At 50.9% G+C, this 27,383-nt stretch overlaps 1 protein-coding gene across 3 annotated transcripts; it reads right to left on the bottom strand.

Annotated features, from left to right (window-relative positions):
- Window positions 1-317: 317 nt before the first annotated feature.
- On the bottom strand, window positions 318-27,383 carry PKLR (pyruvate kinase L/R). Of its 3 annotated transcripts, none has more exons than XM_035098326.2 (11): window positions 27,223-27,383; window positions 22,687-22,866; window positions 21,748-21,839; window positions 20,876-21,007; window positions 19,235-19,421; window positions 16,366-16,636; window positions 15,334-15,484; window positions 11,836-11,988; window positions 9,033-9,199; window positions 7,025-7,206; window positions 318-6,176 (listed from the first exon to the last, which is right to left on the bottom strand). In XM_035098326.2, exons 2-11 carry the CDS (start codon window positions 22,838-22,840, stop codon window positions 6,070-6,072), a joined length of 1,596 nt encoding a protein of 531 aa, XP_034954217.2. In that variant the 5' UTR covers window positions 22,841-22,866; window positions 27,223-27,383; the 3' UTR covers window positions 318-6,069. The 3 variants fall into 3 exon arrangements, with proteins under 3 accessions (XP_034954217.2, XP_034954215.2, XP_034954216.2); XM_035098324.2 differs by lacking the exon at window positions 27,223-27,383 and adding an exon at window positions 23,008-23,699; XM_035098325.2 differs by lacking the exon at window positions 27,223-27,383 and adding an exon at window positions 23,089-23,694.

The raw sequence follows: 27,383 nt of genomic DNA, 5'->3' as shown, positions 1-27,383 counted from the left end.
CCTCGCTTAACGAATGCCCTGCTTAACGAAATTTCAGCTTAACGAAAGGATTTTTCGAGTGGAGGTTGCCTCGCTAGACGAATTCGTTTTATGAAAAATTCATCTAGTGAATCGCGGTTTCCCATAGGAATGCATTGAAATTCAATTAATGCGTTCCCATGGGCAAAAAAAAATTTTTCGTTATAAGAAAAGACCCGTGGAACGAATTAAATTCGTCTAGCGAGGCACCACTGTAACGGCTGGGGCCAATTGCCCAGCCATATGGACCTAATGGAATGGCGGGCTGCAGCAATGGTGGCATTGTTGCGAACTTGGAGGGTTATTCACATATTAATTTTATTTCTTTGTTCATTGCTTCCCATGAAAATATCCCAAAGCAAACAGTTTGTTGTTGTTGTTTTTATTAAAGTCAGCCATTAAAATGATCTCAGATCCAATACAGATACAGCTAGGGATAAAAGGCATGTTGAAAGATGAAGCTGTTTAACAGGCACCAAAAAGACAATCGCCTATCCGACAAGAGGCAGTTCCAAAGGGAAGAAGCCACCACATTAAAGGCGCAATTCCTACATGACAGGGAGTGGGCCTTTGGTGGAGGAGGAGTAATTACATTCAGTTACATAACAGCATAGGAAGTTGCCTTGTACAGATTCCGAAAATTCACCCATATTGTCTCTACACCAATGCAGTCATACCTCGGTTTAAGTACGCTTCGGTTTGAGTACTTTCAGAGTACTTTCGGTTTGAGTACTTTCAGTGTAAGTATTCCGTGGACCCGTCTGGAACGGATTAATCCACTTTCAATGGGAAAGTTCGCTTCATGTTAAGTACGCTTCAGGTCAAGTACAGACTTCCAGAGCCAATTACACTCATACTTCAGTACGCTTCAGGTTGAGTACCAGGTTGAGTACCCTGTGGACCTGTCTGGAACGGATTAATCCACTTTCCATTACTTTCAAGGGGAAAGTTCGCTTCAGGTTAAGTACAGACTTCCAGAACCAATTGTGTAATTAAACCGAGGTACCACTGTAGTCTTCAACCTTTTCAGACTCAGGACCCACTTGCAATCCAAATGCGATTTGGGGACCCATTTCTTAATCTTTTATCACATATTTGCTCGCTGGCAAGTGCTCCTGTTACGACCCACCTTGGACCAGGCCATGAGCCACTACTGGGCCCGCCCCACCAGCTAAAACAGTGGCAGCAGCTCTTCAGGGTTCTAAATCCCAGTTGCTGGGGGCCACAGGAGGGGAGGGGGCTCCTGCATTCAGGTCCTGCTTGCCCGTTTCTCACAGCCATCCGGTTAGCCCCTGTGAGAGCAGGATCCTGGACCAGGCAGGCCTTGGGCCTGATCCAGCAGATCTCTAAGAATGACGAAGGAACAGAAGAGTGGGAAATCCTCTCAAAATCCAAACTAAGAGAAGGCCGCAGCAAAGAGACTCCGGTTTGCAAATGAGAATGCAAAACACCGTTCTCTGTGCCTTCCCCCCCTTCTGTTGGCCACACAAGCAAACTGGGTCTCTCTCCTTTCTCCTAGCTGGATTATCATTTTAAATCCATATTGTATTCCTCTCTCTCTCAATCCAGGGCTAAATAGTGATGGGGTGGTGGCCATGGCAATCTTTCCTGATTAAGGTCTGGACTTCCAGCTTTAAGTAGATTATAAATCAAGGTCGGGGAAATGAAGAAAGAGGACAGAGCAAGCATGAGGTCAGCTAACAGCCCCCCACTCCCTCATTTTCAAGCATCTTCAGGTATCTCCTGGGTCCCGCACCTGAGCAAGGGGCCCACTGCTGACCTCCAGCCTACTGCCCCATAAATTGCCCCCAACTGCCCACGCTTGTACTTGCAACCAGTTCAGGAGCGGCACTGGCTGTCAGCCTCCTCCGCTGCCACCTAAGTTGCAACATTTCCCCTCGGAGAACTCAACAAAGAGGCAGGTGATGAAAAAACTGGTATTCATTGGCTCTGTCTGTCGTTGGCTCTGGCTCCCCCTACTGTTGGACTCCTCGCCTTCTGCCCTACCAGCCACTAGCGGTAAATACATTTCCTCTCTGCCGTTCAAATCATTTGCATAAATATAAGTAATCTCCACTAGGTGGCACTGTACTGGAAAGCCAGGAGGCTGGCCTGTTATTGGCTCTGGATCTGCCTGTCATTGGCTCTGGCTCTGCCCATCCCTAGGCCTCCCTGCTTTCTGCCCTACCAGTCTCAATGAACACCAGCCATCACTTGGCTTTGCTTCTCCTCCCCAAGCAGCAACAAGTAGACTCGACTTGCTCTTTCTGGGTGGTGAACTGATTGGGCCCAGAGAGAGAGAGAGAGAGAGAGAGAGAGAGAGAGAGAGAGAGAGAGAGAGAGAGAGAGAGAGAGAGAGAGAGAGAGAGAGAGAGAGAGAGATTAAGGAGAGGACCAACCAATGACATCTCTGCCCAAAGGCCCTCCAAAATCCAGAGCAGACGATGCAATTGGTAGCTTGCATGAGAGAGACAGAAACTAGTGAGGACTAGTACGTTTCCGAGCACAATTCAAAGTGTTGGTGCTGATCTAAGCCCTAAACGGCCTCGGCCCAGTATACCTGAAGGAGCGTCTCCCACCCCCATCATCCAGCCTGGACACTGAGGTCCAGCTCTGAGGGCCTTCTGGCGGTTCCCTTATTGCGAGAAGCCAAGTTACAGGGAAGCAGGCAGAAGGCCTTCTCGGTAGTGGCACCCACCCATCAGATGTCAAAGAGAAAAACAACTACCAGACTTTTAGAAGACATCTGAAGGCAGCCCTGTTTAGGGAAGCTTTTAATATTTAATAGATTGTTTTAATATTCTGTTGGAAGCCGCCCAGAGTGGCTGGGGAAACTTAGCCAGATGAGCAGGATACAAATAATAATAATAATAATAATAATAATAATAATAATAATAATAATACCAGGGTGAATGGGGGAACTGCCCCACCAACCTCAATCTGCCTCCACCCGCCTGCCTTCTTACTCACTGCTGAGCAATGCCCCATATGGCAAGCTGTGACACTGCAGCTTCTCAGGAAATAACATTCTGGACTGACTCCGCCCCTCTGCACTGGCCATGGGCTATTAGGAAGGAGCGTTAAGAAGGCTTCCTGTCTCAAGAATGGTTTGCTCTGGTGGTCTTGCTCACCAACCCTAACTTCCTGGCTCGTTCTAGATTCCTGCCAGTGGTTAGATGGTCCATTAGGGCAAGTGGGGCACTCAGCCAGCTCCCACCCGCCTGCCTCCTGACTTGTATCCAGTCGAGGAAGGGCTTCTGCCCGCAGGTGTTCTCCTCCTTCTCCTAAGTCTGAGTGTTGTTTTGTGTAGAACTCAGCAGGGAGGAAGGTGGGGGCAAAATTAGCATTATTTGGCTCTGGCGCCACCTGCTGCTGTGCTCCCCGCCTTCTGCCCTACCAGATAGGCCCGGATTGCTATGCCCACGAACCAACCTTCTGAATGCCACACCAGGAAGCGGGGCTTGAAGGGCAAGCTGGAAGACAGGGCAAACCAGGAAGGTGGAGTTAGCCAGCTACTCAATACAACCATGTTGCTCAGGCTGCAACAGGTAGCCTTTCATACACCTTCCTGCCCAGAAGTAGCCAATAGCCAGCCTCAGTGGGTGGAGTCATTCCAGGGGCCCCCAAAGGTATTTCGCCAAGAAGAGCATGGCCTACAGTTCAGTGGCTGGACGCATGAGGGAGCTATTTACAAACTGAGCAGCTCCTGCCAGGACCCATTTATTAAAAGGAATTTGACCCTCCAAGTACGTGAAGTCGTATGAAATATAAGCTGGGCCTGGGATGCCTGGAGAGAGCGGGGTATTTGCTAGTCATGGCTGCAGAATTCCCAAGGCTCCCTTGGCACCAGGTCTGCTTGGTGTGGCTCTGTTTACTTGTGCAAGGATCAGCAGTGATTAAAGGGCTTCTTTTTAATTTGATTAGGTCAGATTAACAGAGGATCTGAGCAGCTGATAATGAGGTGCGGGGGGGGGGGCGGATGGGCAGGCTAGGCTGACCATCCTTCCCCAAGTCACCCATGAGCTTGCAGCTCTCAAAAAAAAGAGCAAAGGAAGCCCAGCCAATCAGGGAACACACTCCACTCAAAGCAACTCCTGAGATTGCAGTTCTAAAAAATGACTGGGGTCTGCCTTTCCCTCGTCTAGCTCGGATTGTCATTGGCTCTGGCACCGCACCTGCCGTTGGGCTCCCTGCCTTTTACCCCACAAGTTCAGATGGGCAATAGCAGCCACTGTTCTTCTACTCTTGCATGCATTTGCGTGGAATCAGATCACAGAACTGTAGCTGGAAGGGGCCACGAGGATCATCTTCTAGTACAACCCCACATCTTCTCAAACCCACGATCCTGAGATTAAGAGTCTTGTGGCTCTACCGACTGAGCTATCCCAAGGACTTGTAACTGAGCACAACGCCCCTCCTTTTCTGACTGGGAGGCAACAATGCTTTTTCCATCTGCACAAACACACACACACACACACACACACACAGAGAGAGAGAGAGAGAGAGAGAGAGAGAGAGAGAGAGAGAGAGGCCTGGAGTTGCTGGTAAAGGTAAAGGGACCCCTGACCATTAGGTCCAGTCGTGACCAACTCTGGGGTTGCGCGCTCATCTCGCATTATTGGCCGAGGGAGCCGGCGTATAGCTTCCAGGTCATGTGGCCAGCATGGCAAAGCCGCTTCTGGCGAACCAGAGCAGCACATGGAAACGCCGTTTACCTTCCCGCTATAGCGGTTCCTATTTATCTACTTGCATTTTGACGTGCTTTCGAACTGCTAGGTTGGCAGGAGCTGGGACCAAGCAACGGGAGCTCACCCCCTCACAGGGATTCGAACCGCCGACCTTCTGATCAGCAAGCCCTAGGCTCAGTGGTTTAACCACAGCGCCACCTGGGTCCCTTGGAGTTGCTGGTAGTCCCAACCAAACACTGGGAGGCCACCACTGGTTGGAGAGAAGGATTAATGGGTGCGGTTCTGGGATTGATTAAAGAAGGTTTAGATGGGATTACAGGATCATGGCAGATCAGCGACAGATTGGCAATCAGGGAAGGAAGGGCGGGGGGGGGGAGAGAGACTTTGTCTTCTGCTTCCCTGTGCAGAAAGATCAGACGCAGCAGCTTTTGAAAGAGGAGGCAATGCTTGCCCGTGAGGGGTTGGAAGAGGGTGGGTGTTTGTTTATGGGTTTATGTTTGGCAGGTTGGCCTCGAAGAGGATTTCAGTATGAATATATCCCAACAGACCATTTTGCATAATATAAAGCATATTTTCCTCCAACTTTTATATTTTTTCTTAACAGGAGTGCAAAAGTCAGAGTGCAAAATTCAGAGGGGTGCAAATTTGAGCACAAACTCTGAGTGCAAAGTTCAGAGGGGTGCAAATTTCGAAAGATGGCTGTGTGTTCCGGTTTGTATATTGTTTCAGAAAGTGTGCATGAAGTTGATTTGCATTTAAATGTGAACTGAATCAGGCTTCTCCCCCACCCCACCTCTCTCCAGCTTCCATGCGGAGAAGCAAAAGGCACAATTTCAGGCAGGCAAAAGCACTCGGGGTGCAATGCAAGGCCAGTGAGGGGGGTGACCTGTGGACACTTACAAGGGCCAGGTAGAGAGGGCTGGGGGGCCGCACGCCCTCCGCTACCCAGGCCTGAGGTTCTGCCACCATCAGGCTTAAACACTAATACACCTGCAGCACATGCAAGCAGGTATTTCTTAGAGATGCCTCATCCGCTGAGGTCTCACCACCTTAGGAACAGTCAACAACAGACTGAAGGACAATAGCGTTCCCCCAAACATATCTTTAACTGAAGATGAAGCACCCACTTGGCTTTTAAATCAGAGGAGGAGAGGGTTGGTGCACAGTCAGCTGAAACAGCAGGCAGAGAACAGACATCGCTCGTATATAGGAAAGCAAGAGGCAGCTGGTATGACCTGTAACTAACCCTTGCCAGAAGCACAGGGACTTTATAAGCATATCCCCATTTTTCAGCTGTGAAATGTCGTAGGGCATGGGCATCTCTCTTGATGGGGATTTTTTTGGGAGGTGCTTCTCGCTGTGCTTACGGAACCTGCTGCACCCTCATGATGTTGGTATAACCTGCTCCAGGCCGCCAGCCTGTAACCACGATGACCAAGTCCTCGGACCGCAGGAAACCTCGCACCCGGCCTGGGAAGGGAGAGGGGAAGACAGGATCAGGAAAAGGAAGAAGGGTAAGGGTAAGGAGAGCCAGAAGATCCGTTGCGAAACTGTGGGGAGGGCAGCCACCCCCTTCCAGATCATGTGAGTACTGGATGTTCCTGTGAAACAGAGCTGGGGGGTTATTTTCTGACCCAAGGGTTCCAAACTTTAGGGGAGAGGGGCAGGGGTGATCTAACAGGGTTGCTGTCAGGCTGGCTGGATGCGGAGGAGCTGGGGAACCCCCCAAGGGAACCCCCAGGGGAAGAAGGCTCAGAGCCAGGGGGTGTTGCTGGGATGGTGATGACTGGTCAGAGGGGGCAGGCTGGGAGGAGGAAGCGTCCGAAGATGACTAGGCAACAGGGTTTAGTGAGCAGTAAGATTCAGTGGCAGAGAGCGGTTCAGACTCAGAGGTAGAAGCGGAGGCTGGAGAGGAGGGGGTGGCCAGGCTGCTGAAGAAGCCAAGGGGTCTCCCCCTCCTGCTGCCCCCAGTTCCCTTTATGCCTGCTCCCCCAGAACCCACAGAGAAATGAAGAGGGGGTAGGAAAGAGAGACAAGACAGTGGAGTCTTAGGCTGCTGGGGAAGGAACCGGGAGAGGGGGAGTCTTAGGGAGCAGTGGATCTTCAGTCCTCGCAACTCCCTCATTGGGGCAAGATCTACCGGGATGGGTTGCTGTGACCACTGAGCCTGCACTTTTTCTTTGAATAAAGAGTTGACTTCACTGACACCAGGTGTTTCGTTATCTGCCTGCAACAGAGCAGGTAAAAGGACCAGGAGCCCTGCCAGGGAGAAGAAAAGATGGCAGGTCCCCGGGCAGCATGGGGTGCTACAGACTCACCGATCTCGATGCCAAACTGCACTCGGCGATCAACATCGTCCGCCCACACCTCCTGGGTGTCCCCACGCCACAGGACTGGGAAGATACCGCGGCTGAGGTGGGCCTGGCGGGCGACTTGCTCATTGCGGGTCACGGCGATGATGAGGGCCCGGGGACGGTAGCGGGACAGCAGCTGAGCAGACCTGAGTTGAGGAAGGGAGCGGGCGGAAGGAAGGAAGGGTGAGGCAGCAAATCAGGGAGCGTTCACGGGGTAGGTGTGATGGCCTGGGACTCTGGCTCAGACTTGGAGCTGGAGGAATCGCAGCCTGTACTGGACCCTCTGCCTGGGACATCGGCTAGACCAAGTTTGGGGCCTGGTCCTGAGGAGCCTCAGTCTGTTCAACCTCTTCTGCAACAAGCATCAGCTGAGCCGAGTCTGGGGCCGTCTGTTACCCTGTTCTAGATAAAAGGTGGCCAAACCCCACCCTAGGTTGTGGGAGCAACATTGTTGGTTGCTAGACCCTGCCAGTGTCCCTGCCCTCGTCCTGCCTAGCTTTCCTGCCCGTGCTTCTGACCTGCCTTAGTTCCTGACCTACGTACCTGTTCCTGACCTCACCTGACGCCCTGCCCTGCTCCCAGCTTTGGCTACTTCGGACTGCCTCGACCCTGAACCTTCAAACCACGGACCGGACTTTGACTACGCCTCTTGGGTAACCCTAGGGACCAGCACAGTAGACTCCTTATATCTGTCATTACCAACATTCAGGGTTCCTGAGTGGCCTTCGCAGTTATGCTTATACGACCGGCTACCTTTTTCAGCCTGAGGGCCACATTGCCTTCTGGATGACTTTACAAGGGCCACCTATCATTCGTCCCTACCTGAAGGTCCAGCTCTGAGGTCCTTCTGGCGGTTCCCTCACTGCGAGAAGTGAAGTTACAGGGAACGAGGCAGAGGTTCTTCTCAGTACTGGAATGTCCTCCCGTCAGATGTCAAAGAGATAAACAACTATACGACTTCGAGAAGACATCTGAAGGCAGCCCTTCTTCAGGAAGCGTTTAATGCCTGATGTTTTATTATGTTTTTATATTTTGCCGGAAGCCACCCCTAGTGGCTTGGGCAACCCAGTCAAGATGGGCGGCATATAAATAATACTATTATTATTATTATTATTATTATTATTAGGCTGGAGCAGAGGCAAAAGTGGGTGGAACAACAGGTGTAAGCTTTAATCAGAGTGGTTTAACTATCAGTCCCTCTTCACTTTGAACTCTGGAAATTGCAGCTCTGTGAAGGGATCAGAGCAAGCATCCCCAAACTTCGGCCCTCCAGATGTTTTGGACTACAATTCCCATCTTCCCTGACCACTGGTCCTGCTAGCTAGGGATCATGGGAGTTGTAGGCCAAAACATCTGGAGGGCCGCAGTTTGGGGATGCCTGGACTAGAGGGTCTCCTAACAACTCTCAGCACTCTTCAAGTACAGCTCCCAGAATCCTCTGGGGGAAGCAATGACTGTTTAAATTTATGGTGCGAATGTGCCGTAAGTCCTATACAGAGCAGCCCCATGTTAATTAATGGATCGATGTTAGCCATGTCTATTAACTTCAGTAGGTCTACTCAGAGAAGGAACACCAGGGCTGGATCTACACGGATCTGTTTAACGTTATTAGAACAATATTAGATATATCTTTCTTGAAACGTCACAGGGCAGACTTGTAAAACAAAGCGTTTCTTACCTCCGTCAAAACATACTTTCCCTACTGCTAGTTGCTCTGCAGCGTCCTTGGGTGTCACATTTTAATAACATAATTATGAATGTTAAAAGCAGAACGCCATGTGGCCACAGGGTTATCAAAGCCATTCCTTAACCCTTCCTTAACGTTAAACACCATGAGTGTAGATCTACCCTGTGTCCCCATCTCTGCATTAAGGCAATGGGATCTGGGTTGTGCAACTGGCTGCTTGACAGACAGGCTGGGGTCCTGGCCACTTCGCGCATCTCCAAGTGTCATCTCCCCCCTTGACCTCACCTGCCGGATGTCGTGAGGACGATAATGGCAGCTGCGCAGCACTTGAAGGAAGCCTCCACAGCGCCGATGGCTGTCACCTCCGTGGGGTCCTGGCTCAGCGGGGTCAGGCGGCGCAGCTCTTGAAAGAGCTGGTGGTGATATATGGCGGCCTCAGCCTCTCGAGCAATCTGTGCAGGAGGGACATTGGCATTAATGCTGTCCACCTGGCCCAATAGTGTCTTCTCTGACAGGCAGCACCTCAAGAGGAAGATATTCCCCATCACTCACTGCCGAGGATGGAAGGATTTGTCCATTTCAACACTCTTCATTTCTATGTTTTTTCCCAATCATACATTTTGCAATTTGTTTATTTTTCACAACCCATGATGAAAATTCATCAGCAGACACATTTTGTTGTGCAGTTTTGACTAACGCACACCTTTCGGCAAGCCATTTCCCCATACCTAACGCATTCTTGTATGTTATTTTCCTGAGTCTCTCCCCTCTGCTGTACACCTCCCACTAAAGCATGCATTTTTGTAAACATTGCCTGGGGAAGAGAACCGCCTCATGAAATTCAGAGAAATGTGAATTTCCAGGGATGGCTGTGTATCTGGTTTGCATACAGTGGTGCCTCGCTTAGCGAACGCCCTGTAAGATGAAATTTTCGCTTAAAGAAAGGATTTTTCTAGCGGAGGTTGCCTCGGTAGACGAATTCGTTTTACGAAAAACTCGTCTAGCGAATCACGGTTTCCCATAGGAATGCATTGAAATTCAATTAATGCGTTCCTATGGGATTCGCTAGACAAATTTTCCGTTATAAGAATAGACCCATGGAACGAATTAAATTCGTCTAGCGAGGCACCACTGTACTGTTTCAAAAAGTACAGGTTTACCCAATTCGGTTTTAAATGCACACTGTACCAAACTGCTCCCTTGTCCCTATTCACTACCTTTGAAAACTGGAGATGCCAAAAGTTGATCCTGGGACCTTTGGCAGATCAAATACAGAGCCGGTGACCTACCCTTTGAGCTATTGCCCAATAGCAAAACCTTGCAAGGTTTATGACAACAAAGAAGGATGAACACTCAATGGTCATCCTTCAGCTTTGAGCTGCCTTGAGCCCATTATTATTATTATTATTATTATTATTATTATTATTATTATTATTATTATTATTTTACAGATGTAACAAAGAACAAGATAACAAGATCATGGCCACTGGTCCCATCACCTCCTGGCAAATAGAAGGGGAAGGAATGGAGGCAGTGAGAGATTTTACTTTCCTGGGCTCCTTGATCACTGCAGATGGTGACAGCAGCCACGAAATTAGAAGACGCCTGCTTCTTGGGAGAAAAGCAATGACAAACCTAGACAGCATCTTAAAAAGCAGAGACATCACCTTGCCGACAAAGGTCTGTATAGTTAAAGCTATGGTTTTCCCGGTAGTGATGTATGGAAGTGAGAGCTGGACCATAAAGAAGACTGATTGCCGAAGAATTGATGCTTTTGAATTATGGTGCTGGAGGAGACTCTTGAGAGTCCCATGGACTGCTAGAAGATCAAACCTATCCATTCTTAAGGAAATCAGCCCTGAGTGCTCCCTGGAAGGACAGATCGTGAAGCTGAGGCTCCAATACTTTGGCCACCTCATGAGAAGAGAAGAACTCCCTGGAAAAGACCCTGTTGTTGGGAAAGATTGGGGGCACTAGGAGAAGGGGACGACAGAGGATGAGATAGTTGGACAGTGTTCTCGAAGCTACGAACATGAGTTTGACCAAACTGCGGGAGGCAGTGGAAGACAGGAGTGCCTGGCGTGCTCTGGTCCATGGGGTCACGAAGAGTCGGACACGACTAAACGACTAAACAACAACAACAAAGAAAAAGTAAGCAACACCGGCTTATCTTAACATTCTGAATCACCCACCAATCCACACAGGCACATAACTCCATACAGGCAACAGCCGATCGACATGCATCCGATTGATGTCCAAACATGCACACGCACATTGCGGAGATCCAGAAAAGAGGCCGGAACGGGATGGAATGGATTTATGCATGCTCCACCATCATGTGTGATGACCCAGAACACAAGCCCTGTACATTTGCAGTCCATCAGTCCACACAGATAATCCAAACAAGGTTGACGATTATAAGGCGTATGTCAAGCATCCCCAAACTGCAGCCCTCCAGATGTTTTGGCCTACAACTCCCATGATCCCTAGCTAACAGGACCAGTGGCTGGGGAAGATGGGAATTGTAGTCCAAAACATCTGGAGGGCCGAAGTTTGGGGGTGCCTGACGTATGTGGAAAGGGCAGCCGTTGATTCAAACCACAGAGTAATGGATGGGGGATGTTTATCCTTCCAAGTTCAAGTGTAACGGTATCACAGAGCAGGGCCTGGCTGGCTGGCTGGAACCCTGAACAGGAGCACACTCCACACTGCAATATTTTGTTGCAGATCTCGCTGGTCATAACCACTAATTCTTAGTAGATTCTGGTACAATGGTACCTTGGGTTAAGAACTTAATTTGTTCTGCAGGTCTGTTCTTAACCTGAAACTGTTCTTAACCTTTAGCTAATGGGGCCTCCCGCCACCGCTGTGCGATTTCTGTTCTCATCCTGAAGCAAAGTTCTTAACCTGAGGTACTATTTCTGGGTTAGCGGAGTCTGTAACCTGAAGCGTCTGTAACCTGAAGCATCTGTAATCCGAGGTACCACTGTATTGTTTATTGTTCTGTCAAGCTCCCAGCCAGCCAGCCAGCCATATACAGTATATATATATGGGGAGAGGTAATTGAAAGCAAGAGCGGGATACATACCGCATGCTGCATCCGCACCGCTTCCACAGGATACGCCCCCTTGGCGGTTTCCCCAGACAGCATGATGCAGTCGGCTCCATCCAAGACTGCGTTGGCCACATCGCTGGTCTCCGCCCTCGTGGGGCGGGGCTTCTTGATCATGCTCTCCAACATCTGCCAGGGAGAGAGGAAGGAGACTGAAAGTGTGTCTCTTTTAACAGGTCCCTTCATTATATGTGATTGTTCTAACATGGCTGATTTTATTTCTGTTTTGATTTTTGAAAAAGTTGTGCCAACTTTGCATTTATCAGTATTTTTTTTAATGAATAAGAACATAAGAAGAGCCTAGCTGCTGGATTAGGCCAATATTTCGTTGTTCAGCATCCTCCCCCCCTTTTTTTACAATGGTTGGATCAGGCCAATGACCCTGTCACGGTCCGGTCGGCGGGCGTCAGGACCAGAGGCAAGATGGTGGTGAAGAAGCAGGGTCGAAGGCAGAGGCGAAGGTCCACGGGGCAGGAGCAAGGCGAAGGCGAAGCAAGGGTCCAAGGAGCAAGGAGCAAGGCGAAGGATCCAGGAACAAGAAGCAAGGCGAAGGTCCACGGGGCAGGAGCAAGGCGAAGGCGAAGCAAGGGTCCAAGGAGCAAGGAGCAAGGCGAAGGATCCAGGAACAAGAAGCAAGGCGAAGGTCCACGGGGCAAGAGCAAGGCGAAGGCGAAGCAAGGGTCCAAGGAGCAAGGCGAAGGATCCAGGAACAAGAAGCAAGGCGAAGGTCCACGGGGCAGGAGCAAGGCGAAGGCGAAGCAAGGGTCCAAGGAGCAAGGAGCAAGGCGAAGGATCCAGGAACAAGAAGCAAGGCGAAGGTCCACGGGGCAGGAGCAAGGCGAAGGCGAAGCAAGGGTCCAAGGAGCAAGGCGAAGGATCCAGGAACAAGAAGCAAGGCGAAGGTCCACGGGGCAGGAGCAAGGCGAAGGCGAAGCAAGGGTCCAAGGAGCAAGGCGAAGGATCCAGGAACAAGAAGCAAGGCGAAGGTCCACGGGGCAGGAGCAAGGCGAAGGCGAAGCAAGGGTCCAAGGAGCAAGGAGCAAGGCGAAGGATCCAGGAACAAGAAGCAAGGCGAAGGTCCACGGGGCAAGAGCAAGGCGAAGGCGAAGCAAGGGTCCAAGGAGCAAGGCGAAGGATCCAGGAACAAGAAGCAAGGCGAAGGTCCACGGGGCAGGAGCAAGGCGAAGGCGAAGCAAGGGTCCAAGGAGCAAGGCGAAGGATCCAGGAACAAGAAGCAAGGCGAAGGTCCACGGGGCAAGAGCAAGGCGAAGGCGAAGCAAGGGTCCAAGGAGCAAGGCGAAGGATCCAGGAACAAGAAGCAAGGCGAAGGTCCACGGGGCAGGAGCAAGGCGAAGGCGAAGCAAGGGTCCAAGGAGCAAGGCGAAGGATCCAGGAACAAGAAGCAAGGCGAAGGTCCACGGGGCAGGAGCAAGGCGAAGGCGAAGCAAGGGTCCAAGGAGCAAGGAGCAAGGCGAAGGATCCAGGAACAAGAAGCAAGGCGAAGGTCCACGGGGCAGGAGCAAGGCGAAGGCGAAGCAAGGGTCCAAGGAGCAAGGCGAAGGATCCAGGAACAAGAAGCAAGGCGAAGGTCCACGGGGCAGGAGCAAGGCGAAGGCGAAGCAAGGGTCCAAGGAGCAAGGCGAAGGATCCAGGAACAAGAAGCAAGGCGAAGGTCCACGGGGCAAGAGCAAGGCGAAGGCGAAGCAAGGGTCCAAGGAGCAAGGAGCAAGGCGAAGGATCCAGGAACAAGAAGCAAGGCGAAGGTCCACGGGGCAAGAGCAAGGCGAAGGCGAAGCAAGGGTCCAAGGAACAAGAAGCAAGGCGAAGGCGAAGCAAGGGTCCAAGGAGCAAGGAGCAAGGCGAAGGATCCAGGAACAAGAAGCAAGGCGAAGGTCCACGGGGCAGGAGCAAGGCGAAGGCGAAGCAAGGGTCCAAGGAGCAAGGAGCAAGGCGAAGGATCCAGGAACAAGAAGCAAGGCGAAGGTCCACGGGGCAGGAGCAAGGCGAAGGCGAGGCAGGGGTCCAAGAAGCACGGCAGCAACAAGGCAAGGGTCCAAGGAACAGGAGGCCAGATGCAACCAGGCAGGGATAGCGAAGGTCAGGAGGCAGGCAAAGGTCAGAAGGCAGGCGTCCCAAAGGCGAAGGTCCGAGAGTCAGGAGGCAGGAAGCAAGAGGCCAGACATAGCAAGGTAGAGAACGCGTTGCTGTGGCAAAGAGCTGAAGGAAAATGCTGAGCTTTTATCTCTCCCAGCTCCTGCCACCAGGTGCAGTGAGATCTCAAGTGGCCTCACCTGGGTGACTACTCCTTGCCTCTCCAGCACAAGCTGATGTCTTCACCTGTGTGGCCACGCCTTGCTTCCCCAGCACAAGCTGAGGCAGGCCCCAGTCCTGCAAGGCACTACAGGCCCCAGAGCCTGACTCCTGCCCATACTCCTGACAGACCCATTGTGGGATAACCAGCCTCATATAACCAGCATGCTTAAGTCTAATTCATGCATGAATGGGTTAAGACCATAGAGTAAGCTGTCCTGGCCTGCTTAGCAAACTTTGGGAGTAGCTAGATAATCAAGGCTTTCCCAGTCTACCTGAGAAGCTCAGCACGTAAAGAGGTCTAAGCTGGTTGCTCCAAGCTCAGACCACATGGCTCTCACAAGCCATTCTCAAGCTCCTATACCAGGCATCCCCAAACTGTGGCCCTCCAGATGTTTTGGCCTACAACTCCCATGATCCCTAGCTAACAGGACCAGTGGTCAGGGATGATGGGAATTGTAGTCCAAAACATCTGGAGGGCCGAAGTTTGGGGATGCTTGTCCTATACCAATAATTTAGGAACTTTAACCACTTTGCAAAAGATAAGTTTTAGTGTCTGTGCAACCTATTCTGAAGCACATGAATCTGACCTCTGGAAAGTTTGTAAGTTAACAATTTTTGAAACTTTCCAAGCGTGGGGAGTTTTGGAACTCACAAGTGCATATTTTAGAGGTCCAACAGCCTATATTTTCACACTTTACTTTGCTGCAGATTTTGCAGTTTTAAATCTCTACTGGGGTTCTCTCACCGAACAGGACTTGCCCCAAACTTGGATCTTGGCACCCAGGAATTCTCATTTCTCCCTATTTTTCCCTTGCAACTAGCCCAGCATCCTGTTCTCACAAAAGCCAACAAGATGTCTTTGGGAATCCTTCCTCTGCCACTTGTGATTCCCATTCAGAGGCATGCTGCCTCCAACAGTGGAGGTGAGGTGTAGGGACCAAAGATGGTGCTGGATCAGGCCAATGGCCCATCTAGTCCTCATCCCTTTTTTTAAAAAAAAAATTAGAGCCGAAGTGAGAAGTGGTCCACTTTAAACCGCTCTTTTCTAATGGATAAAAAGGATGGTATCCTACTGAAGTCCCTGTGGGCAGCTGATTTGGAGACTGAGACCCCATGTTCAGAGGCAGTCTACCCTCAGTTCCCCTGCTCTCAGCAGCTCACCTGAGTGGCGCATATCACAGGCTTCCCTGCACGGTTACATCGCCCAATCATCATCTTTTGAGCCAGGAAAACCTTCTCGCCGGGGATCTCAATGCCCAGGTCTCCTCGTGCCACCATGATGCCATCGCTGGCTTCCAGGATCTCGTCAAACCTGCCAGGAAGCAAGAGAGGTTGCAATGAGGCAAAATACAAGTGATAGCAGGGGGGCAAGGAGAGAAATCTAGCTTCTCTCATAGTTGCACCATCAAGTGATATATGTAGCTCCTGAATATATTCAGATTCAGACCACTGGGGGATGTTTTGTGCCAGGGTGTTTTATTCCAGCCCCCTTCCCAAGATCACCCCCCTCCCCATTTAAAAAACATGCTTGCAGGTGCTGCATGCCCAAGTGCTCAAGGTTTTCTACAAAGTCATGAGGACTAGGAACGTGCTCCCTTTTTGTAAAACGAAAGCTGCTAATTCACAGGATGGCAGATGCGATACCAGATAGCAACCTTCGTGTTGGTTTGATTGACTTATGGATCCGTAGAGAGGAATATAAATCTACATCATGATGTTAAAACCCTGAGGATAAGGAATACTTCACCTCCTAACAAAAATGTCCCGTGTGATACGTATTTTAAAAGTGAATATTGATCCAAGAAAGCAGGTTAATCTCCTCCTCTCCTGACACACCACAGACAGCTCGATTCTGCTAGCCTAAAATACGCTGGAAATTGGCTTAGGGGCAGAAATCTAACCCATGAGGCTGTCTATGGAAGGGGTGTGGAGCCGCTTTTGGTCCAAGGGCCACATTCCCTCCCAGGTGTTCTTTTGGGGGCCACATTCCAGTGGTGGACAGGGCCAGAAGCAAAAGTGGGAGGAGCAATAAATGTTTATTCCTATTTTCTATCCAGGGAAGCAGGAAACAGTATCAGAGTTCAAGGGCCCTTTCCAGCCAGGCAGCTGAGGGGTTGTGGCCTGGGGAGAGTCTTAAGGCCCTGGAGGTCTGCATCTCTATGGGGCCAGAAAAACGTAGAAGCAGGGAATTACCTTTTGACTCCCTCGTGGTTTTCGATCTTGCTGATGATCTTGATGTTGCGGCCCTGCTCTCCCAGAACCTTCCGGATGGCAGCCACATCGCTGGCCTTGCGGATGAAGGAGGCGAAAACGATGTCGACGCCCTGCTGCAGGCCAAACTGCAGGTCCTGGATGTCTCGCTTGGAGACCGCCGGCAGGTCCACCTCGGCCCCCGGCAGATTCACCCCCTTGTGGCTGCACAGCATCCCACCATTCTCCACCTCCGTGACGCAGCCGTTGGGGCCTGTGAGACGGGGTCAGGCAAAGCATGGGAAAGAGAAGGCTCATACCAGTACTGAAGAAATCACTCAATCTCTGTATCGTGATGAATAACCAGTAGTCCAAAGGAAACTCGGTATGAAGACCTACATTGGCTCCCAGTACATTTCCGAGCACAATTCAAAGTGTTGGTGCTGACCTTTAAAGCCCTAGACGTCCTCGGCCCAGTATACCTGAAGGAGCGTCTCCACCCTCATCGTTCAGCCCAGACACTGAGATCCAGCTCCGAGGGCCTTTCTCGCTGCGAAAAGCCAAGTTACAGGGAACCAGGCAGAGGGCCTTCTCGGTAGTGGCACCCGCCCTGTGGAACGCCCTCCCACCAGATGTCAAAGAGAAAAACAACTACCAGACTTTTAGAAGAGACATCTGAAGGCAGCCCTGTTTAGGGAAGTTTTTAATGTTTGATGTTTTGTTGTGTTTTTAATATCCTGTTGAAAGTCGCCCAGAGCAGCTGGGAAGGCACGACCAGATGGAAGAAGTAATATTATTATTATTATTATTATTATTATTATTATTATTATTATTAATTTTTAAAACAATGCTGACCAGAGAACCATAACACACTTCCTTGTTCTGTTGGCCCCCAAAATGGAGGTTTTGCCAATGTATCGAAATTCCCCGTTTGAAATCCAGACATTACGGGAAACTCTGGATGTATGGCAACCCTAACTTAATACAACCACCTCACTTGGAGTTTCTGGGAACAAGGATCTGTTGCACAGTAGCCACTATTCCAGGGGTCAGCAACCTTTTTCAGCCGTGGGCCGGTCCACCGTCCCTCAGACCATGTGGTGGGCCGGACTATATTTGTTGGGGGGTGGGCGGCGGAAATGAACAAATTCCTATGCCCCACAAATATCCCAGAGATGCATTTCGAATAAAAGCACGCATTCTACTCATGTAAAAACACACTGATTCCCGGACCGTCCATGGGCCGGATTGAGAAGGCGATTGGGCCTTAGGTTGCCTACCCCTGCACTATTCCCACAGGCCTTATCAGGGAGGGTGTTGTCCAGGGTGCTGAATGAGACCATTGCCACTGCACACCTGGCCTCCGGCAAAGGAGAGAGGTGAGAAGGGAAGCACCGTGCAGGTGCAACTGCAGAGCAAGCCCAATGCTCCCAACACTGCAACCACACAGAGACAGGCTCTCTGCCGCCTCGCCCTTCTCCCTGCTGGTAAACAGCCGTGATGCTGCTGCTGCTGCTGCTTCTGGGAGGCCAGGTACCGATCCCCACCAAACCCACTTGTCAGGGAGTGGCTGGATGAGGAGGAGTGGGGGAAGCTGCCTGGCCAAGAGCCCTCCCCACCCCCACCCCCACCCCCGTGAAAGCACAGAGGGGAATTATGTAGCATTAAGCATCCCAGGGGATTTATCATAGATTTATGATCAAATGTGTGTGGTTGAGGAGAATGGTTCGAATTAACAATTCACCATATCAGACTCCTTCCACCTGGGTCATAGAATATATGATTTACGATATAAATTCTACAGGATGGCTATACGTGGAAAATCACATTTTAGCCTGATGTTTTTCCAGGCAGGCGCAACAATTTGTTTCAAGCAGGCACGAAGCCATTTGTCTAAACCATTTGGCGCAGGCAGGAAAAGTACAATTTGCATTCCTATAACATCCTGCTTTTCTGGAGGTAGTAAAACCTATCTGTTTTTCTGCTGTCTTCCTGCCTAATCCTTTCGGGAATTTTTACTGCTCCTCTTTCCTGTTTACAAGTATACATGCTTTGTAGTGCAGATAGATCTGTAGCCTGGGAAAGGCCTTCCTGGTTTTTCCTCATGTCTTCTCTCTCTCTCTCTCTCTCTCTCTCTCTCTCTCTCTCTCTCTCTCTCTCTCTCTCTCTCTCTCTCTCTCTCTCTCTCTCTGACTTTGGACCAGAGCTTTGCAGGTCAAAGTGTCTGTCTGTCTTTCTTTTCCCCTTTCCCTCTTCTTCCCTACACTCATGAGTAAATCTGCCACACCCCAGAGCAGTGGAAGAGCTGGGAAGTACTGGAGGCTGGGAGCTTGGAGGAGATGAAGAGGAGGAAACAGGGAGGTTCCCCAGCAGGGCAGAGATGGGAATCAGACTCGGCTGCTCCACCACACAGAGCCACCCTGACAGCTTCTCTGCTGTCAGCTTGCAAGCCCCCACTCCCGGAACAAGGCATCTATTGCACTTTACAGAGCAGGCGGAAGCAGAGAGGGTCCCTTGGGGCTTGCCGTAGACAGAGGGAGGGGCCTGACACAGAGGGGTAAGGAGTGGAGGGGGAGTTACAAGCCAGTCCGCTCAACTGCTTTCATCTACACAGGAGCAACCCTTGGGAGTCTCTGTGTGTTCTCTGTTCTGCTTGCTTCATAAAGTAACTAACTGTAAGTTAGTCTGTGTTTACTGTCTTTCTCTAGATCTGTGAATGCCCTGTTCTCCTTGGTGGCTTCCTGACACCACTGGCCGCTCCTGGACAGGAGGTGCCAGGCTGAGGCATAAGAAAGAAGGAGACCACCTCCCTCAGCAGCAGGAGGCGAAAGGGTGGTCTTCCAAGCTGCGGAAAGGGAAGAAGGGTACGTACGTATTTCCTTGACCAGCAAGGAGATGAGGCCGTCGTCGATGAAGATCCGCCCACCGACTTTGATGACTTTGGGCAAGTTGACGTAATCCAGCCACACGGTGTGCTGGTCGCAACACTCCTGGAAGGCTGGGTCTGTCGTAACCATCACCCGCGATCCTTTCACCAGTTCCACTTCTTGGTCCACGCCCTGCAGAAGGAGGCCACACAGTGGGCACGCCCACACGAGCAGTTATTTCTTAAGAACAAAGGGAACACTACTACTACTACTACTACTACTACTACTACTACTACTACTACTACAGTGGTACCTCGGTTTACAGGCGCAATTGGTTCCAGGGAGCCTATCGCTCTCTGAGCAGTACTTAAATGGAGTGCCTCTTCCGCGCATGCGCGAAGCGCCACACAGATCACTTCTGCACATGTATGCACTGCGCAGATCGCATCTGCATGCTGCGGTACCTGGAAGTAAACACTTCCGGGTCTGCGGAGTACTCAAACCGAGAATACTCAAACTGCAGCGGACTTAAACTGAGGTATAACTGTACTACCACTAAACTATTGATTAGGGCTGCAATTGTTAATTTGGGAACGAGCTGATTTTGCTTTGCTGTTAGGGTGCTCCAGGGTTTCAGGCAGGGAGTACTTCCAGCCCTATCTGGAGTCACTGGGGATTGAACCTGGGGCCTTCTGCATGCAGAGCACATTGGCAGGGCCCGGCTGGATGAGTAGTGGTGCCGCCTGCCAAGAGCCCCCCAGGAAGGAGACAGAAGAAGAAGATTTAGACCCCAGGTGTCATGAATGAGCCAGCTCCCAGGGAAAGTCTGCAACCAGCTCCTAGTGAAGGGAATAGCCAGGAAGAGAGAGGGTTAACTAACTGCAAGACAGGGATGTCAACTGATAGCAGAATGGTGGAGAGTCAGTGGGCAGCTTGCCAGCACACCAGTGAAGGACAAAGTGCAGGGGCTAGAAACGAAAGCAGCTCAGAAAGCCGGAAGGACCACGGAAGTACTGTTTCAGAGAATGTGGAAGGGGTGGGAGCTGACCCCCTTAGTCCAAGGTCTAGGCGTATGGGGGGGGGGTTCCTTCAAGACAGAATACATCACAAGACGAAGTTCGGCTGTTTCTGGTCTCGCCGGAAACACCCTCCTTAGAAAGGACATCTTTGATTTATAGGCGGATGGCTGTGATCTCCGCTCCAGTGAACTCTGTTGTTGCAATAAATCTTCTTCTTAATTAACTACGCTGTTTGTTATCAAGACTCCCTGACATCAGGCCATGGTGGTGGGACACTGGGGAAAAGTCTGGGGAAGGGACAAGCTGGGAGGTGCTAGAAGCAGGAGTTTTGAGAGATTAATGGGGGTCAGGAGGAGGAGGCCCTTCCAGGAGAGAGATGGAGGCTGAGAGTCTCAGTGTGAGTGCAGACTCAGAGAGAGAGGAGTCAGAGGAGTCAACAGCAGGGCAGTCCCAGTCCTGCTGGTTCACCTCCCTCTCTGACACCCGACCTGAGGAGAGTCCTGAACGTTGCTGAGCAACAGGCCAGACAGGAACAGCCTAGTCTGTTATTATCAAGACAACTGACTGGCAGACATGTATTTCATGGGGCAACTACCCAACTATTGAACCACTCATTCCCAATCTTACCCCTTTGACCACACCGGTGCGGATCTCTGGGCCTTTGGTATCCAGGGCAATGGCCACCGGTCGGTAGAAGAGCGGGTTGGAGGCAAAACTCTCCGTTGCTCTCCGGATATTCACAATGGATCCTGCATGGTACTGAAAGAGAACACCGTGGTGGTGAGTCAGTGGATCCTTTCCTCGTTCACTGAAGAAGGGGAAATCTGACTTCAGAGTCATGGCACCCAACCCCTGAGCACAGAGCCCAAGGCGTAGAGCTGGATGCAGAACTGGATCTGAGTCAGGGCTCAGAGCTGGAGAGAGGGGGTGGGCAAGAGGCAGAGATGGGTCAGGCTGGTGAAGAATCACAGGTGTCTCCCCCTCCTTCTGCCACAAACTTCCCTCTCCCCCCGTTTCCCAGAACCAGAAGAGGCATGAAAAGGGTGGAGGAGGGTTTGGCTTTGCACAGGCACAGTCTCCAAATGCCTGGGGAAAACTCTGGAGAGGAGGGGGCTTAGGCAGCTGTGGGGAGGTGGGGACTTTCAGTCTCAGCAACTGCTTCATGGGGGCAAGACCTGCTAGGGACAAGTTGCTGCGCTCATTAGGCCTGGCACTCCTGTGCAGATCCTGGTTTTTTTGCTAATAAAGGGTTAACTCCAACTTGCTGAGTGTGATTTACTGCTGGCTCGCTCCTGTCAAGGAGGGAGTCTGGAGGCCGAGGCCTAAAACGCCTCAGTCCACGTCCTAGATTTGTTGACGCCAAGTGGCTCAACTCGGAGCTGTCCATCGGTCCAGGAGCCTTCAACTTTCCCCTTGGGATGCAGCATTGGACCAGGACATGCCCACCCCACCTCTTGGGGGAAGGAAATGTCTTACTCCCGTCCCCGCCCACTTGATACCTCGTGCGAGCCGTGCGAAAAGTTCAGCCGTGCAATGTTCATTCCGGCCTTGATCATCTCACGGAGCATTTCCACCGAGCGGGAAGCAGGGCCTGAAAGAGGAGACGGGCAGCGTTGGTTCACTGGGACAAAGAACCGTATTGACACATCCTCCCTCAGCTCCTGCACCCGGTGTCACCGAGCCAGTGGCTACGTCCTGCCAAATGACCCAACTCAGCCTTTAAAAGGAATCATTCATTTTCTATCTATCTATCATCTATCTATCTATCTATCTATCTATCTATCTATCTATCTCATCTATCATCTATCTATCAATCTATCTATCATCTTCTATCTATCTATTCTGCATCAAAATAACACACATTTTGCAACAATAAACAATCAGCTCTAAACTCAGATAAATTCAAGACACACACCTATTTCTCATCCCTCCAGCATAATTCCTATTTCGCAAAAGTGTTTCTAAATTTGTTAATCCCAGGGAGGGACGATTCCTTACGCAACAGACCAAACCTGGCGCTAAATACAGTGGAACTCTGGTTTCCGATCGTCTCAGAAGTCGAACGTTTCGGCTTTCAAACGCTGAAAACCCAGAAGTAACTGCTTCAGTTTTCAAACGATTTTTTAAAGCCGAACCTGCCACGCGCCTTCTGTTTGGAGTTTCCCTATTGTATTGAGGCTTCCGTACTGAGTTTTCGGTTTTCGAACGTTTTGGGAGTCGAACGGTCTTCCAGAATGGATTACGTTCGAAAACCGAGGTTCCACTGTACTATAGAAATTTTATTGAGCTCCACCAGCTTGTGAGATTTCAACAGGCCTGGCCCATGTACTCCCAATCCTATATTCACAATTTGCTTAGAATTCACTAGATTCCCTGCAGCGCTTCTGCAGGGCGGGCGAGAGAAGCACGTCAGCCTCAGCTAAGGAGCGGTGTCGTACCAATGGTGCAGACGATTCCTGTGCTGCGGGCGGCTATGGGCTCCGAGTCGATGTCCAGCAGGCAGAGGTGTTCCAGGAAGGTGTCCGCCATGGACGCCGGCAGCTGGTGCTTCTGGAAGAAAGCAGTGCCCAGCTCCTGGGTGAGGCTGGCCATGTCGTCTGGGAGAATCGAGATGTTACCTGCATGCAGGGGGTGGGGGGAAGAAAGAAGCACTCCTGAATGCAAGCTCTGGGCAGGAGGGCGGACGGACGCGTCACGGCAGCGCTTGCAGATCACGGCACAGCCTCATGGTCAGAGCATGATGCGCTCTCCACACCCACCTCCGTTCCATCTGCTGGAGAGGCCCGGCCCGCAGCTCCCTTCTACCCGTCCCTTCCTCCCCAGGCCTAGCCCAGACGCACCCTCCATCTTCACACGCCTCCCTCTCAAAGCTTCCCAGCTTCGTTCTGGGGCCAGGTAGACTCTGCCCTGACTGCCAGGCCTCCAGGCCTCCCCTCGCCCAGCCACCCCACCCCTCTCCCTGGTTAAAGAGTTACCAGCTCGGTTCTAAGTCCACAATATCCACTCGGTGGTTGGTGTACAAAGCTAGCAATTGCTCCCCATTATTATTGCTATTATTATCAGGTTCTGGCGGACTGAGCTGGCGAGACGGATCGCGGGTCCAACAGTCAAGAAGTTGGTTTCTGTGCATGCTCTAGAGGGAACTGAGGGGCAGGTGGCAGCCTGTGGTTCCTAGACAGTGCTGTTTTTCCACAAAAAAGAGGTGTCGGAACTCACCATAAACACCTCCCTCTTTCTCTCAGCCCACCTGAGAGGTGCTGGAACCGAGTTCTGGTGAGCTCCAGCTGGGGGGGGGGAAGCCCTGCTCCTAGAAGCTGTTGACATGCGACAGGAGCCACTTCTCAGGAATGGCCTCGACTGGCCGGCTAAAACAGGTGAGGGGAGCCAATGGGTGAGTTAGGGAAGATGGGGCTCATCAACCTGGGATGGGAGCCCACCTAAACCTCTGCTGCCTTGTGGGATATCTTCAGGAGAAGAAAGGGCTCAGGAACAAACCCTGCACAAATCTGGAGGGGAGCTCCTAAGACGGTTCGGTGGCGCCTTGTAAGCCTCCTTCCGGCAACTCCTGCAGCCAAGCTGGTGACAAATGTATCGCTCTGCTTTCCTTTGGACCACATCAGCAATGCTAAGAAGGGGTTTGTCTGAGGGTCGTCGTGGCTACTCTAGAGTAACTCCGCTTGAGTCCAGTTTGTCTTTAAGGACTTTTATTGTGCAAAGTATTTGCAGTGTAGAAACAGCTTAAAACATGACCTCTCATCCCGAATCAGAATCCGGCAACGGCGTACGTCTTTTCCTACGCCAGCAAAGTAGCCTGGGCACCCCAAAACGCCGCCCCCTTGACCTGCGTTGCGGTGCTCTCCTCATTTCTGGCGCCGGAAGGAACGATGCCCTTTCAGTTTCCTCCCTCAGCAGTTGGTTCCCTGGCTCTGCAGTATCTCCAAGCATCTGCCTGCATCCCTCCGCCTCCGAGCTTTCCCATTGTTCCTCACTCTGATTTCTCCCCCCCCCGAGTCTCTCCCTCCCCCTCTGGCTGCTTCAGAACCACTGGTGCTCTCTGTACTTGATGAGGTGGACGTTAGGATGATGGGGACTGGCTCCCTGTAGGGAGTCCCCCTTACAGGGGTCTTGTCATCTGGGCAGCCCAGGACTTCCATACACACTGCCTAGGCTTCCACCCCTGTGAGCTCTCTTCAGTGATGCTAATGCAGAGGTTGGACTTCATCCCCAGAGGCACACCCCATTGTCTCTTGAGACAGACGGATGCCAACAATAACCTATTATTATTATTATTATTATTATTATTATTATTATTATTATTATCCAGTGCTTCCAGACTGCAGCTTATGTTGGGGGTGAGGTCAATCAAATACTGGCATAATAATAATAATAATAATAATAATAATAATAATAATAATAATATTTCATTTATACCCCACCCTCCCCAGTCAGAACCGGGCTCAGGGCGGCTCACACCAATAAAATTACAATAAAACATAAAAAGCAATTAATTAAAATACAGATTAAAATACAGTATTAAAATTTAAAATGCATTTTAAAATTAAAAATTTAATAACAACAACAACAATTTATTATTTATACCCCACCCATCTGGCTGGGTTTCCCCAGCCACTCTGGGTGGCTTACAACAGAAAAATGAAATAAAATAATCTATTAAACATTAAAAGCCTCCCTAAACAGGGCTGCCTTCAGATGTTTTCTAAAAATCTGGTAGCTGTTTTTCTCTTTGACATCTGATGGGAGGGCGTTCCACAGGGTGGGCGCCACCACCAAGAAGGCCCTCTGCCTGGTTCCCTGCAACTTGGATTCTCGCAACGAGGGAACCGCCAGAAGGCCCTCGCTCGGTACTGGACCTCATAAAAGGGAAGGCACATAGCTCGGTGGTAGAGCATTTGCCTGGTGTGCAGAAGGTTCCAAGTTCAATCCCCGGCCTCTCCAGGTAGGGTTGGGGGAGATTCCCTGCCTGAAACCCTGGAGAGCTGCTGACAATCAGTGCAGACAGCTCTGAGCTAGATGGACCTATCCTTTGACTCAGCTTCCTATGGTCCATCATGCTTTCAATGCTGCTTAGTGCTCTTGTGCAGCAAACCCATTCCTCCCACCCCACCCCACCCCACCCCACCCCGTGAAAACCCCCAACTCAGACTTTTTGCGGGCGGTGAAAAATAACAGCATACACAATACAGTCGTACCGCGGAAGTCGAACGGAATCTGTTCCGGAAGTCCGTCCGACTTCCGAAACGTTCGGAAACCAAAGCGCGGCTTCTGATTAGCTGCGGAAGCCCCGTCAGATGTTCGGAAACCGGAACCGGAAACTTCCAGTTTTGGATCATTCGGGAGCAGGAATATTCAACTCCCAAGGCATTCAGGAGCCAAGGTACGACTGTGCTGACATCGCCCCACACAGTGCCGGGAAATAAATATATATTGGGTTCTTTCAGAAAGTGCAAATTATGCAGATTTGCCTTTCGGTGCAAATCAAATTCTCCGCCCACAGCAGGTCATGAAAGGGAAGCAAAGGGTATGTTATTTCTCTTCACATTGTTGCATTTCTTCACCACCCGGGAGGGAGAGAAATATTTGTGGGATTTTCCAGCTACCTTCGCCAGCCTTGGGCGCTAGGGCATAGCATTTTGAACCTGTATGCATTTGTTGTGTGAAAGGGGAGCCGCTATTTGCTCCCTGATGACTCAGGCATAAAATATCCCGGGCCCAGCCCTGTGCTGCTGTTGCTTAAAAGCCTAAACTGCCTTCTACGGATACAGATTGAACCTGGGACCTTCTGCATCTTCAAATGTCTGCAGGGTTGTCGCAGGGAAGAGAAGAAGAAGAAGAAGAAGAAGAAGAAGAAGAAGAAGAAGAAGAAGAAGAAGAAGAAGAAGAAGAAGAAGAAGAAGAAGAAGAAAAAAAAAGAGTTTGGATTTGATATCCCGCTTTATCACTACCCGAAGGAGTCTCAAAGCAGCTAACATTCTCCTTTCCCTTCCTCCCCCACAACAAACACTCTGTGAAGAAGTTCTGAAGAAGTGTGCATGCACACGAAAGCTCATACCAAAATAAAAACTTAGTTGGTCTTTAAGGTGCTACTGAAGGAATTTTTTTATTTCCCCCCACAACAAACACTCTGTGAGGTGAGTGGGGCTGAGAGACTTCAAAGAAATGTGACCAGCCCAAGGTCACCCAGCAGCTGCATGTGGAGGAGCGGAGACGTGAACCCGGTTCCCCCAGATTACGAGTCTACCGCTCTTAACCACTACACCACGCTGGCTCTCTCCTGCTCCTCCAGAGGTCAGGACTCGAACCAGCGGCTTCAAGTTACAAGAAAGGAGATTCTGACTGTGCATAAGGGGGGAAACTTTCTGACAGTCAGAGCTGTTTGATCATGGAAAAAGAAGCCTTCGGGAGGCTGTGGACTCTCCTTCCTCAGAGGTTTCTAAGCAGCGGTTGGATGGCCATCTGTCCTGGATGCTTTAGCTAAGATTCCTGCATTGCAAGCAGTTGGACTCAATGATCCCCGAGGTCCCTTCCAAACTCTACGATTCTATACATGCTAAGCATGCGCTCTCCCCCCACTGAGTTATGATCCTTCCCCAAAAAACAATGCAACATTCTTGCCCTTGTGGTTCTGAATTAAACAGGAACTCAGGAAGCCACGTTAGAAAGAGACAGGTAGTTGGTCTATCTAGATCAGAATGAGCCACACAGATGCGCAGCGGCTGCCCAGAGTTTCAGGCTGGGGACAAATTCCGAGCCCTGCCTGGAGATCTTTATGCAAAGCGGATGCTCCACCCCCACTGAGCTCCCCAAAAGTAGACTAGGCCTGGGGCAACCTCCTTCTGGAGATAAGAGCATTCCCGGCACGATCCCTGGCTCCGGACAACAGCCCTGCAGGCCGACTGTGAGGACTCGCAAGGGCCGAGCACCAGAGCAGGGCGGGAGAGAAGTTGTATACCCACCCTCCTTGCCGTTTCCTCCTTCAGCTTTTTTCCCGGCCTCTGCTCGCAGCTGCAGGGAGAACAAGGAAGAGAGGCTGTTTGGCTTGTGACGGCTTTAGGCCAGCCCCTCCAAAGTGGGGAGGCTTCCAGCCCAGCCGCAAAACCGGCAGCCACACCCTGCT

This window comes from Zootoca vivipara, chromosome 17, assembly GCF_963506605.1.
Source record: "Zootoca vivipara chromosome 17, rZooViv1.1, whole genome shotgun sequence".
Taxonomy (NCBI): domain Eukaryota; kingdom Metazoa; phylum Chordata; class Lepidosauria; order Squamata; family Lacertidae; genus Zootoca; species Zootoca vivipara.
The sequence above is the reverse complement of the archived record's forward strand: the minus strand, read 5'-3'. Positions and strand labels throughout refer to the sequence as shown.

Bases quoted from the DNA above. Each gene is read 5' to 3' on its own strand.
- PKLR (XM_035098324.2), bottom strand. From the start codon at position 23,095: ATGGAGGGTGCGTCTGGGCTAGGCCTGGGGAGGAAGGGACGGGTAGAA. The intron at 21,840-22,686 runs GTACGACACCGC...CTCCTCTTTCAG, and splicing joins AGGAATCGTCTGCACCATTG to GCCCTGCTTCCCGCTCGGTG. The intron at 16,637-19,234 runs GTACGTACCCTT...CCCGTCTCACAG, and splicing joins CTTGCTGGTCAAGGAAATAC to GCCCCAACGGCTGCGTCACG.